At 47.1% G+C, this 14,523-nt stretch overlaps 1 protein-coding gene across 5 annotated transcripts in view; it reads right to left on the bottom strand.

Annotated features, from left to right (window-relative positions):
* The window catches only part of CENPC (centromere protein C), a 1,963,500-nt gene that overhangs the window by 1,595,751 nt on the left and 353,226 nt on the right, over positions 1–14,523 (bottom strand). For all 5 annotated transcript variants that reach the window (XM_069630493.1, XM_069630492.1, XM_069630490.1 and 2 more), the window contains one exon: positions 12,089–12,182. In XM_069630493.1, coding sequence (XP_069486594.1) covers positions 12,089–12,182 — 94 coding nt within the window. The remainder of the gene's footprint in view (positions 1–12,088; positions 12,183–14,523) is intronic.

Consider the following 14,523-nt stretch of genomic DNA (forward strand, 5'->3'; position numbering starts at 1 on the left):
TGGTGGCAGTGGTTACTACCAAAAATATCTGACCGCAAATATTTCCCTATGGGACTTTCCCATTGTTCGAGGCTACCACATTTACTGACAGCCTCTAACATACCGCCGGTTTATTCTTATATTAACTTTACTCTGGTAGGTTTTATTTGTCAGAACTTTTATATAAATTATTTCTCGTGTCTTTCTCTAAGATCCTAACCCAGGTCGGGGATCCTTTGTTCGTCCTTTTTGCGGGCTTCTACCAAGAAGCCCTCCTTTCTGCGCCACTGAGTCTGGGGTAGAACCACAGTGTGGGAGAGGGGAGTACGATCCATAGAAGGGGTTGCCTCTGCAACCCATGTTGCACTCTGCCCTGATAGGCTGGAGGGTCTCCCACCAGGATTAACACTCCACTGGGTGACAGCTAGGCTGTATGAATGGGGATCTTTTTTGCATAAAAGCAAGGTCCTGAAGACTGGAAGAGCAAGACGTCGCCACTGGAACTAAGAAGCCGAAGAGGAGAGAAGCCAAAGACATCTGCACCAACTGAACCACCGGTGAAGCCCTGCTGCAGCGTCTCACCACTTTTCTCCACACAACTTGAGAAGATCATCTGCAAAAGCCTTTTTCCCTTGAGCTGGCGGGGCCAACCAGTTTGCCAATCGCCTTCCCGGACCTGCCTTAGTCGAATCGCCAGTGCCCTGCACTCGGAGACCGGATAGCCAGGCACCCGTCCACCACGACCGCGATTTAAAGGAGCGTACCTTTTATTCGTTTGGCAGCACCGCGGCTGGTTTCATCCCTGGGCAGTACAGTAACCCGAACCTTCCTCCATGAGGAGAGTCTCTCTTCCTCTGCTGGATCTCCCGAACTGCAGGAACTGCCAGGAACAACCACCACTGCAGGAGCCTCTTCTACATTTTGAGGTACTTTGTTCTGATAGGCCTCCCTTTTAGTGCTAAAGGTGTTTTAATTCCTTTACCTACCTGCTGGGTTGGCCGCCCATATCATCTAACATTGTCTTTCACCTTCTGCAACCACCTTTTCGAATCGTTTAACAAAGACGTGACTGCAGCAACAAGAAAATATTTGCTCCTGGGCTCTTGGCCCTGTACCACTGACTCTGGCACAGGCCTATTGACTCTGGCTGAATTTTTTAGAACTGCCTTCTCTAGATTGGTTCTCAACTAGAACCGTGTTGGTGTACCTTACTCTTATAACCACCTTTTCCTTCCCACTTTTAAAACTTGTGAAGTGCCATTTTGCTCGGTTTTCATTTAAGTATTCTACATGCTAAAGTATTGCCTTGCCTAAACTTTTTCACAAACGTATTGGGAAGTGTTGCTAGGGGGTCTGAGAGTATATTCCTGTATAACTTGATCTTTCCCTCCCTTGTGAGAAATTGCTAGAGTACCATTTGCGTTTGGTTTTCACTGTGCTGTTTTGCTCAGTTTTCACTCTTGCTCAAACTAGTCTATAAATTAACCAGGGAGTTGTGTGTACTTTTCTTGACTGATTTTAACTTGCTTTAATAACTGTGATTAATGTGTTGAACAAGAAGTGTGTAAAATAAACATGTATATTCTTTTTAATACAAAGCTTTGGACAGTGTTTCCTTATACCATAGTACTGTAGCCCAGTTGTGTAAACCCTGAATACTGCTCATCTCCCTCTTGAGATAAGTCTGACTGCTTAGCCACAGCTACCAACTAAATCTTTGTGGTACAGTCTGATACCAAAGGGGATTTATTGCTCATACCTGTAGTCTTAATCTTCTGTAGTGCTCCCTAAGGGAACTGCACAGGATTCTGCCCAACAGGCTGCGATCGCAGGCACTTGCGTGTGGACTCCGGCACCCGGTACTTCTTCTCCAGCTGGTCTCTTTTCGCCGGGGCTGAGGCAGGATTCTTCATCAGCGTCAGGCACTCATCACAAACGTCATCCAGGAGAGGCACTGTGTGAATGGTCTCCCTTTTAGCCTCTCGGCGCTGTTATAGGAACCCTTCCTTTTTGGTCTCTTCTGGAGCTCTGATGCGCGGGCGACCACAGAGTGGAATGATCCCACTTCATCCGGTGGAGATGCTCTCGGTGGCGTAGTCCCCCCTCGACGATTACCTCGTCGTCCTCCTCCTACTCAGTGTTTCTGCAGTTGTCATCCCCCACATCCTCCAGGAATGTGTGAACGTTCCAAAGAAGAAATATCTTTGCCTTGGAGCTCGGTAGATGCCTCCACTGCCCCCCTGCCCCCTTTTTGCATCCTGAGGGGTCTGAGCTGGAATCCTTTTTTTCTCCAGTGTCTTCTCCACCGGCTTGGCTGAAGCCTCCCGCCTGGGAGGAAGGACCACTCTGGGCGGCGTCTGGGCCCACTGGACCGGGTCAGCCCCTATAGCCTTCGAGACGGCAGCAGCCACCAGTTCGCTTCCAGGATGATGTGGTCTGAGTCACCTCGGCCTTCAGGGGTAGATCGGACACCTTACCATGTGCCTTGGCCTTCTCCGGCTTCTCCCGCAGCTTGCCCGGGTTAGCCGACTTCCTCTTCAAGGAGGACCTCGAGCGATGGCTCGAGATGGAGGCCGATGAGCGCGTCCTGTTCGTCACAGGACCCGCTTGCGCAGCGACACCGACATTAACGGACATGGAGTGTCTTGGACCCCCATGGATGGAACGCCCTCAAAGGACTTAGAAGCCTGCTCCTCCGTCCGGCCGGTCCTGGGTTAGGCATGCCCCTTTTTGCCGCACGGGTTAGAGGCCTTGGCCTTGAGCCACGCCGTTGGTCTACTGTAGCGATCATTGATGGTGCGTTTGGAGAATCCAAGGCAATGTTAGGCAGAATCCTGTGCAGTGCCCTTAGGGACCACTACACACAATTAAGACTACAGGTGGCAATACAAGTTTTACCTTTGGTACAAGCCTATACTACTATGTTAAAGTGGTAGCAGTAGCAGAGCAGCCAGGCTTATCTCAAGAGTATATGAGCAGTAGCAGACATTACACAAAGGGACCACAATTACTGTGACTCAAGCAAACACTGACTCAAGGTTTCAGGTAAAAAATAGAAGAACAAGTTACTTCTTACCTGGTAACGTTCTTTCGACGGGATGTTCCTCCGACGTATTTCTTATCTTTGATAATACGTTTCCTGCTTGCTGGGCTCGGTAATTTTTTCTGTAGAGGGCGCTGCGCGTCGACGTCCGCCGAGTCGATGTCCCTCGACGGCCACCGTATCGGCGCCGACGTCACCATGCCCATAAATAGTCACGTGCTGCATCCGTTGCTCAGTTCCGTTTTGTAGCATAAGAAAAGACATGCCTGAATCGGTTAGTAACCTTGAAGAAGCGAATGCTGCAACCACAAGGGAAGTTATCACTAAGGGGATGGATGGGAGGGGCGATAAGGAATACGTCGGAGGAACATCCCGTCAAAAGAACGTTACCAGGTAAGAAGTAACTCGTTCTTCGAAGGGATTGTGTCCTCCGACGTATTCCTTATCTTTGATAGACTCCCATAGCAGTGGCATGTAATTGGAGGCGGGAGTGAGAGTGTTATGTATCCCTCTAGGGATGGACCGAATGTAATACAGCCTTGCCAAATCTGGTCTCTTGAGCAGTGGAGGAATCCAGATTGTAAAATTTAGTGACTGTATGTGCGGACGACCATGTGGCAGCCGCACACATGTCTCTGACCGGTACCCCTCTTTGGAGGGCCGAAGAGGCTGTGATACCCCTGGTTGCATGAGCCCTGAGATTTTGGGGTGGCTCTTTCCCTGCTAGTCTATAACATTCCAGGATGGCCAAAATAATCCACCTGGAGGTGGTTTGTTTTGTTATGGGTAGTCCCAACTTGTGACCTGAGTATACTACAAACAGTTGGTCTGCTTGCCTGATCCTAGCCATTCTGCTGATGTAAAAGCTGAGAGCTCGCCTAGAGTCCAGCCTGTGTAGCCTTTCCTCCTCTTTCCCCGGATGGGGAGGAGGGTAGAATGAAGGCAAGGTAATTTTCTGAGTAATATGGAATTCAGAAACCACCTTTGGGAGGAAATTAGGCTTCACCTGTAGGACAACTTTGTCCTTGTGGAAGATTGTATGTGGGAGTTTACAGGAGAGAGCTTGTAGCTCACTCACCCTCCTAGCAGATGTTAGTGCTACCAGTAGGACAGTTTTAAGCGTGAGAAATCTCAATGCGCAAGAGTGAAGAGGTTCGAATGGAGTGCCCATTAAGAAGTTTAAGACTAAATTTAAGTCCCATAATGGAACCTGGAATGGTTTTGGAGGGTAAACATTAGTTAGACCCTTGAGAAATTGTACCACTAGAGGAATTTTGAAATACGATGGTTCCTCCGCAGTGCGCTTGAAGATAGAAAGCACTGCGAGATAGCCTTTTACAGTGCCAACTTGAAGGCCTGAGTTTGCCAAGTAAAGTAGAAACGATAACACTGTTGGTGTACCACATGAAAAAGGGTCGATATTCTCTTCCCTACACCAGCTGCAAAACTTGTTCCAACGGCAGCGGTACAAAAACTTTGTTGCTGGTCTTCTGGCCGAAAGCAACACCTCCATGACGTCATCAGGGAGATCCCAATCCTTGTACCTCAACCTTTCAGAAGCCAAGCGTGAAGGTTGAGGGTTCTGGTGTCTGGATGGAGAACCTGACCTCCCTTCTGCGAGAGAAGATTCTCTTTGAGTGGAAGACAGATTGGAGGGCAGATGGACATATCTAGAAGGTCCGGGTACCACGTTCTCCTGGCACAATCCGGGGCAATTAGGATCATGGTTTTCCGGAATCTTCTCAACCTCCTGATCATTTGAGGAATAACAGGGACTGGTGGGAACACGTAAAGGAGTGGAAACTCCCAGTCCACTACGAATGCATCTCCTAGAGCTCCTCTCGGGGGAAATTCCCTTGAACAGAACAGATCGCACTTCCTGTTGGTGCTTGTGGCGAACAGATCCACCTGAGGGGTTCCCCAAAGGGTGAAGATCTCTTGAAGGACTTCCTGAGCTAGCTCCCACTCGTGGGAGACTGTGCTCTGCCTGCTCAGAGCGTCTGCTGTCAAATTCTTCTCTCCGACTAGGTGGACTGCCGATAGAGAGATTCCTTCCCGAATTGCCCAAAACCAGAGCTGCATTGCTTCTCTGCACAGTGGCAGTGATCCTACGCCTCCTCTTTTGTTGAGGTAGTGCATGGCCACCGTGTTGTCCGTCATTATCAGGACATTTCTCCCCTGTACTGATGGCAGGAAAGCTTTCAGCTCTAGTCTGATCGCTCCCAGCTCTAATAGGTTGATATGTAGTCTGGACTCCGATGGAGACCAACGACTGCTGATGGTCAAGTCGTTGGCATGGGCTCCCCGCCCTGTGAGCGAGGCGTCTGTGACAACTGTTATCTCCGGCCATGGTTGCCAAAACAGTTGTCCTTTCAAGATGTTCTCTGGATAGGCCCACCATTGAAGGTCGTGGGCTACCTTTTCCAGAATCCGGAGGAGGTCTGTCATTCTCCCTGAGAATTGTGACCACTGACTTCTCAGTGCCCACTGAAGAGATCTCATTCTCAGGCGAGCCTCTGGCACAAGGAAGATGCAGGATGCCATGAGGCCTAGCAACCTCAAAAAGTCGAAGGCTGGGAGACGCTGGGCATTTTGAAACTTGGTGACCATCTGTAGAATATCTTGAGCACTCGCCTCTGGTGGCGAGGCTTTTCCCAGGGAAGTGTCCAGGACCGCTCCAATGAACTGGAGTCTCTGAGATGGTATCATCTGTGACTTCTTTAAATTGAGGGAGAAGCCCAGTCTGTGAAGGAAGAAGCAGACATAATCAAGCTGGGTCTGGGCCTGCTCCGAAGATACGGCCCTGATCAACCAACCGTCTACGTAGGGATAGACGTGGATCCCTTCCCTCCTTAGTCTCGCCGCCACTACCGACATCAGCTTGGTGAAGACCCTCGGGCGGAGGTGAGCCCAAATGGCAAAAATCGAAATTGATAATGAGAGTTGCCAATTGCGAACCTCAGGTATTTCCTGTGCTTGAGATGGATTGGCACATGGAAATAAGCATCCTGAAGGTCCAGAGATACCAGCCACTCCTGGAGCTCGAGGGCCTGAAGGATCTGAGACAGAGTTACCATCTTGAACTTGTCCTTCCTGAGGAATTTGTTAAATTCTCGTAAGTCCAGGATGGGTCTCAGTCCACCGTCCTTCTTTGGTATGAGAAAGTAGGGGGAGTACCAGCCCTTTTTCCTGTCCGCTACAGGTACCGGTTCTATGGCACCTTTCTCTAGCAGGTCCATCATTTCCTGCAAGAGGAGCGGATCTGGAACTTTTAGGGAGCTGTTCCCCAGTGGATGACTCTGAGGGATGTGTAGAAAGGGTAGGCAGTAACCTTGGGCAACTGTCTCCAACGCCCAAGCATCTGACCTTAGAGCCTGCCATTCCGTCAGATGGTGAGTTAACCTGCCCCCTACAGGTGTCTTGTGTGGGAAGGCCTCAGAGTGGTTTGGGGGCGGCTGATGCAGATGCCGATGGTAAAGAGGCACCTGCTGCTGCTGCGGTCTTAGTACTTTTGACCCGTCCACCTCAGGTGGATCTCCTTTGGCCTCTTTGAGCTGGCTGTCCTCTGCCTTTCCCGAATGCGGAATAATAGCGAAAGGACTTTCCTCTTCCAGAGGTTCCTGAGGGGCGAAAAGGAGTTTGGCGGATAGCAGCTCCTAAGGATTTTGCTGCTGCTTTAGAAGTCTGTAACTTTTCCAGACTGTCATCAGCCTTTTTCCCGAATAAAAAAGAGCCGTCAAAGGGCATATTCAAAAGTCTGGCCTGTTCATCAGGGGCAAAGCCCGACTTTCGCAACCACGCATGCCTGCGGATTGTTGTACTTGCCGCCATGGCCCTGCTGATACTGTCAGCGGAATCGATGCCCGTTTGAAGTGATTCGCACATGGCATCATTGCCATCTTTAATGATGTTAAGGAAGGCTTCCTTTTCCTCTCCTTCGGGTACGCAGTCAGCCGCCGATGAAGCACACTCCCATAGTGTGTGACTGAACCTGGTGAGCGTACAGGTGGCGTTGAAGGATTTCAACGCCATACTACAGGCAGAGAAGACCTTCTTTGTCATAGAGTCATACCTCTTGCCATCCCTATCCTGTGGGACAGTAGGGTAAGCAGCCCTACTGCTGGATGAAGTTGCCGCTTGAACCACCAGGCTCTCTGGGGTCGGGTGTTTTGACAGGTATTCAGGGTCAGCAGCCGCTACCCTATACTTTGTCGACAATCTTTTATTGACTGCTCGGATAACTTCGGGAATTTCCCAATTGGATGCAATTTTTCGTTGTAGGGCTGCATGGAAGGGGACCACCGGGTCCCTGTGGGCCTTTGTCCAATATATCTGTCAGATCATCCTGTTGGAAAACAGGTGAAGGCGCAGACCAACCCATAAACTCAATTATTCTTGCCATCAGGGTTCTATATGGTGTTTCGGCATGTTCCCCTGGGTCTGGCTTTACAAATTCCACTTCTGGGGAAGTGTCCAGTCCACTTGCCTCATGAAGTGACTCCTGTAGTTCCTTCAGCCTTCTTTCTTCAGATGTGAAATCCTCTGCAGTAGGCAGTGTGGTTCTTTGTAAACCAAATGTTTCCTGGTCAGAGTCTTCCCCTTCTTCATAAATTAAAGAAAGACCAGGGTATTCTGATCTCAGTAAAGCCCATCTCTAGGGCCGAAGGAGCTAAACTCGTCGTTATTGGACGAGAAAATGTCGATGTCGTCGAAGCCGATGTAACCGGCTTCGAAGGCGCCGAAAATGCCATTGAAAAAACTGGAAGGGGTCTCAAAGAACTCGAGAGGATCGGGATCCTACTCGAGGGCATCGACGACGGTCTCGGCGTCGTGCCGGAGGCCCTTGAAATCACTGTTGGCTGTGGAGCCTTGGTCCTCTCTTTCATCAGTGTCGACGTTGGCGTCGAGTCGATCGACCGATGCAGCGAGGAACCCTTCGACAACGGCATTGATGGCGCCGATCCGTGCGTCGAAGGAATCTTCGACTACGGCGTCGAAGACGGTGCCTTCTTACCCGATGGCTCATGGCGCTCTCAGGTGGAATGTTTCGCCGGGAACTGCGACTCGCGGCGGTTTTGATTTTTTGGGTTTTTCACCCGGGGTATCACCCTCAGCTGTCTTCGAGGGGGTCGAGGCCGCGTTCTCGAAGACGCTTAACATTTTCTTTCTGAATTCCTCCCACTCAGCTTGAGAACTGTGTTTGGTGGGACAGGAAACTCTTTCTGGGGACACAGAAGACGACGAGGAATGGGACCTTCAACGTCTCTTTTTTGAGTGTCTAGATCTCGACGAATGGTGGGAGCTGCTTCGAGATCTAGAATTGGAAGGTTTTCGACGGCAAGGAGACGAATGCCTTGACTCAGCCGACGAAACCTTCGAGGAGGATTTGGCTGACTTACCTCTCTCGAGTTTCCCCTTTCGCTCTTCAGGGCTTTCGCCGTCATGGGCATGCAGTCCTCACACTCCGAACAATGGTGCACGGATCCCAAGCACCATAAACAGACCCTGTGTGGATCCGTTATTGACATTTTTTTACCGCAGTCTCGACATTTCTTGAAGCCGGATCGCGGCGTCGTCGGTTCTGATGAAGAAGCCATCGAGAATGATGAGGAATATTCGAGTGGAAATAGATATTAAACCTGACTGAACTGAGCAACGACGTTCCGAGGCCCCACGAAGCGCGGAAAAACGGAACAGAGCAACAGACGCAGCGAGTGGCTATTTATGGGCATGGTGACGTCGGCACCAATACGGGGGCCGTCGAGGGACATCGGCGGACGTCGATGTGCAGCGCCCTCTACAGAAAAAATTTCCAAGGCCAGCAAGCTGGAAACGTATTATCAAAGATAAGGAATACGTCGGAGGACACAATCCCTTCGAAGTACATTTATTTTTTTAACTATTTGTTATAAACACAATACTTCTATTAATTCAAAAACCACACGTAAAATATACTACAACTAACCAATTCCCTTTGTACGGTATACTTCAAGGTAAGTACCCTGTGTTTTAGCGGACCGGTGTTATGAAACAAAAGAGGAATACACTTGCGATCATTTTTTGACAGTAATGACAGTTCGGTCTTACTAAAGAAGCGCGTATCTGCAGCAAGAAATGTTACCAGGGTAAAAACACAGTTAGCACCTGAGATACCCAGAGAGAGTTGGGGGCATGGATTCAAATGCTCATGATTATTCCCCGTCATCAGGCCGGGAATCTTTAGTAAAAGATAAAAACATTTTCACTTTCACTTACAAACTGTCTTTCTCCTATAAACCAAACAGAGTTCTGGGTCATACTGCCCCCATCCAATGACTGCCCTCTCCCTAAGCCCCTCTTCTGGCAGCAATGTTCTGATTTTTACCGCACGTTCAAGTGTTTGGAGCCCTTGTGTTTTGCTCTGTATATTTTTCTACGTTTCCGAGTTTTTATAGGGCACGTGTGCCCTTTCGTGCTTTCGACCGGTAGGGCAAGAATCGCTGAGTTTTCATTGCAGATTCCAGAAGGCCATCGGGCCTACACCGCATGTCGGAGGAGGAGGGCAGAGGTTCTCTCTTCAAGGTTTGCTCCAACTGCCGACTAAGGAACGAACGCGTTTGTTAAGGACAAACATTTCCAGTGCCTCTACTGTCTTCATCCGGATCACAAAAAAGCGGATTGCGAGATTTGCCTGTTAGGGAGAATTCTCATTCAATGGCTAATTTCCCTTACATAGTGAGTCCCCCAGGAGCTTTGCTGGATCTCTGGAGTTTATTTTTTCCACTTGGTAAGAGTGTACCCCTTTTTCCCCACTCTTACCTGTATTTTGCCATGTGTATTTCAGCTGTTTTGTGATTGTGGACTCTGGAGTACTCCACTTTAGTAGCCCCCTTGTTTTGTGTGTTACACAGCACCTTCAGTGCAGTGACACAGGGTTGTCTTTTAAACTTCCCACCGACTCCATTTCTGAGGCGGACTACTGTCCCCCAGAAAAGGGTAAAGTTGCCATTAACTTTACTTAGTCATTTAACCAAAGATCCAGTACACCCCATCTTACATGCAGTACTGGAAAGGGTTAATCCTTAGCCCTTTTTATCTGTACCTCCCAGAGCATTGTTTCGCTCTTTTAACATTTAGACTTAGCTGGTAGCAGTAGTATCTACCCTAACTTTTCTACCTCGATTATACTATATGAACGTGGTATTGTTTTCGGCTATTATATTAGCCTCGAACTTAAACCTGCTTGACCAAATACTTTTTCTTTTTGCTCCGGTCGGGTTTAGTCGCCATTTCTTTTTGTTAAAGTCCTTCTTGTGTTTTACTTTGCGCGGCAAACCAGGTTTGCTTTCTTTGTTCACTGTCTTTTGGTGGGCTTCTGCCAAGAAGCCCTCCACTAGGTGCCTGGGTGTCTAGGTGGGCTGAATGTGAGGGAGGGGTGTAGTCACGCCCTGCACAGGGTATCCTAGGAAACCCAAGGCGCACTTTGCCATGATTGGCTGAGGTGGTTGTCCGGGCCGGACAACATCCCTGCTGCTTGATTGACAGCCAGGCTGTGTGAATGGGGGATTTTCACATAAAAGGCAGGACTCTTGGGCTGAAAGTCAGTCGCCACTGGAACTACAAGGAAGCGAAGCGGAGAAGAAGTCGACTGCTGCAACTATCCCGTCCCGGTGAAGCCCTGCTGCAGTCCTGAGCTATCTACCCTTCGATGACCAGCGAAGATCCAGTCCGGAGTCGTCTTCCCTTGAGCTTTGTGGGGATAACCAGCTCATCTTCTAACAGCCAGAGTATTCTCTTCGTGGTCGAAATTGCTGCACACTGCTGTAGTGGTCCCGATAGCCATCTGAAGAGCCTCTCCTGTTTATTTTTAAGGAGCGCACTTTTTATTCACCGTCGCTGCTGCTGGCTTCATCCCTGTGTGGTGCAGACCCCTCCAGACGTCCTCCTTCGGATCGAAGCTCCAGGAACCGAGGGTCTGCAGGAAACTACCAGGAACAACTGCCGTGGCACCAGCTTCTTCCTTGAATAAGGTACTGTGTTCTGCTCGAGGAATTTGGGTGAATCCCTTTTCTTCGCCTCCAAGGCTTACCCTTGTCTTCCCTCCTTCTCATAACTTTTGCTTCCTCTGTTGACAATATCTAAGTACTCCTGGCTACGCTGAATCGTGAACTATCTGACTGTGTGATTCTCTACAACAGGAACCTGGTTCCACTTGAAACTGGCTCCGGCCTATTGACTTTTGATTTTCTAAGAGTGTTCTCTGATCCTGTCTGCCTTGACAAAAGTATTGCCTACGAAAGGGCACACGTGCCCTATAAAAACTCGGAAACGCAGAAAAATATACAGAGCAAAACACAAGGGCTCCAAACACTTGAACGTGCGGTAAAAATCAGAACATTGCTGCCAGAAGAGGGGCTTAGGGAGAGGGCAGTCATTGGATGGGGGCAGTATGACCCAGAACTCTGTTTGGTTTATAGGAGAAAGACAGTTTGTAAGTGAAAGTGAAACTGTTTTTATCTTTTACTAAAGATTCCCGGCCTGATGACAGGGAATAATCATGAGCATTTGAATCCATGCCAGACCGCAAGCTGGAGAAATATAGAATGTCTGTTCTATTTTAATTTGGGGAGTCCCCAAAACCCTGTTTCTACAGCTTTTTTATCCCCCCCAAACTACTCCCACCTTTTTTAATCCCTCACCCCCATATATACTTTTCCTAAAGAACTCTACATGTTTTCATTATTTTGGTGTCACTGAAAAAGTTTGTCGTTATTTATTTTTTTCGTTATTAACACTGTATACCCCGTCTGAGCATTTCTGAAAATAGCACAAATGAAACAAGCTCATTCCCTGCATGCCTTTCATTTGCTCAATTTTTTGAGAATCTGGCCCTTTTTCTATCTTGCCCTATAATAACAGTTGCACTTTATGATGAATTGCTGCTACTTCCAAGCAATGTAACAGCAGGGCTACGCATCCAACATATCGACCTTGGTAAAGTGAAGGTCCAATTCTGCATAATTTGATTCAAAATAAGTTAAACAATGTAATCAATAAAAAATAAAAACAAAAAAACGCTATTCCAACCTGGTGTGCAATTTGTTTGAATTCTGGTTTCAGATCCTCTTCCTCTTATAGGATCTGTTGCAATCATAGCTGAATGTCTTGATGCCATGCATTCCTACAGAAAGAATAATGAGAGAAAAACAGTTTGAAAAAAGACCATTAGTTGAGTGCCATTGGTTTTGTTGATAAATGTGCAACTGAATAGAGTCGTGTCTAGATCTCATTGTTTTGTGCAAATATTCCTCTAGGATTATGCATTGATTTTCAAGCATATACAAAAAATAAAAACTTTCTTTTATTGTGTTCATGGTTTTAGAACAAAACCTTTAGCAAACATACATTCATGAGATTGACATTTAAATGGAAGATAACATTTTTACTTAAACACATAAGAGAAGAAAAAGACAAAAACATAAGATACATTGTGCAAGCAAGCACATTTTGTAAAATAACTGTACATCTTCAAAGAACTTAATTCATAAAATCCTATAACATTTATTAAAATATACCAGGTTTAATCTAGCTCAAAATCGCAATGCTGCAAAAGTAATCAAATTCAAATGACCACTGATCAAACTTTCCCACAAATTATTAGCAGATAAAATCCAAGTCATGAACAAAATGCACAGATTTAATGGAACCAATGCTTTTAAAAATGCTAATTGTTGTAAATGGTTCATTTTAACCTTATAAAAAAACAATACAGTAAAAAAGTTGAAAGAAGCATTTGTACAGAAATAAAAAAATAAACAAAAAAACGACCTTCATTACATATACTGAGCTGATTTCGCCCCTCATATAAAACAAACAAGTTAATCAGATAAAAAGGAACTCTCCATTACACAAATGAGGGAACCAAGATTATTCAAACAATAAGAATTACTTGTCCATCAATACAATAAAATTCATGTTATCATAGTGTCAACGCCACCATTTTCAGAAATGTGACCACTCTGAAATGTTGGGTCAAACTACCCTCTAAAACATAGTGCCAGAAAGTTTCCCCTTGTAATGATCCTAGATTATGTACAAAGATCCCAAAGACATCCTCCCTAATCTTCTGGTGACGACATCTTAGGGTTTTTATTTGCCTCTATAGAACAATGTTTCTCTTGTGGGAAACAAGTTGAAGCTCATTCTCTTGAAGGTGTCTGTGAATCGGCTATCCGGACACTCAAGATATTTCAACAGGGGCCCCTTTTCTTGGGCTCCCTTTGTATTGCAGTGTAGGGAGTATACTTCATTCCTTCCTCGCATGTGTTTTTCAAATCCATTTTCATACAAAAAAATTCTCGCTTTATCAGGATTCTTCATCAGGGCCTCCAAGCGAATCCCATAGGAGACCATTATATTTTCAAAGTCATTCATAAAACGGGCCATGAGCCCACTCTGGGGGACTTGCAAATGTTTCCCCATTAAGGCATACAGTGAGAATGGCTCACTGGCCAGTAACTTTTGATATAACAATGTTTTCTTTATGTGTGCAGTGTTTTTCAAGGAGCTAAAGTCTTGTTCAAAGTGCAATAAACAACCGGAACGCAATTCGGAAAGGCCCAAAGCTCTCCTCCAAATCAATCCCTCCAGTTTGTTCAACTCCAACTTTTCATTGCCCAGCCCTATTTCGAGGCCATAAAGTAGTGCTGGGATCACCTTATTCATGAAAAATATAAGCAGTAGGCAAAGGGTAAAGCGAAGTTTAAGTTACTTACCTGTAAGTATAGTGGTCTGGCATGGATTCACATGCTCATGAATATTCTTTGTCGTCAGGCTGGGAAACCTCGGTAAAAAACGTTTCACTTTCACTTAAAAACTATTTCTCCTCTAAACTAATCACTGTCCTCTGGGTCATACTGCCCCTATCCAATGACTGTCCTCTCCCTAACCCCCTCCTCTGGCAGCCATCTTCAGATTTGGTAAGCAAGTAAAGTGGCAGTATGACCAAGAACCACCACAGAGGGGCAGTAGCGAGGGTTCCCATGTGAATCCATGCCAGACCCATGCTTGAGAAGAACAAGTTACCCCTTTACCTGGTAAAGTTCTTTCGATGGGATGGTGCAACGACGTATTCCATATCCATGACAGTAATGTCCACAGCTGACCTGCTCCGGGAAATCTTTCGGCGTCTGTGTCCTGCGTCAACGTCGATACGCCGTCCTCGAGGACCTCCACCGACAGCAGACGTCATCATATGTTAAAAGTAGGACGCAAAACGCCCGTAGCCTCAGTTGTAGTTTTTTCCCAGAACGTGTGGCACCAGTCTTCGTCCAGCCAGCCCACACAAAGCCTTGCGGAAACGTAAGCTGCAATCGCACAAAAAATTCTGTAGCAGGGAAGGCAGGGAGGGAGCGATATGGAATACGCCGTCAGACCATCCCATCGAAAGAACGTTACCAGGTAAGAGAGTAACATGTTCTTCGAGGGGATTGGGTCCTCCGACGTATTCCATACCTATGACA

The sequence above is a fragment of the Ambystoma mexicanum genome, chromosome 6q, assembly GCF_040938575.1.
Source record: "Ambystoma mexicanum isolate Mex_15411 chromosome 6q, UKY_AmexF1_1, whole genome shotgun sequence".
Lineage (NCBI taxonomy): Eukaryota > Metazoa > Chordata > Amphibia > Caudata > Ambystomatidae > Ambystoma > Ambystoma mexicanum.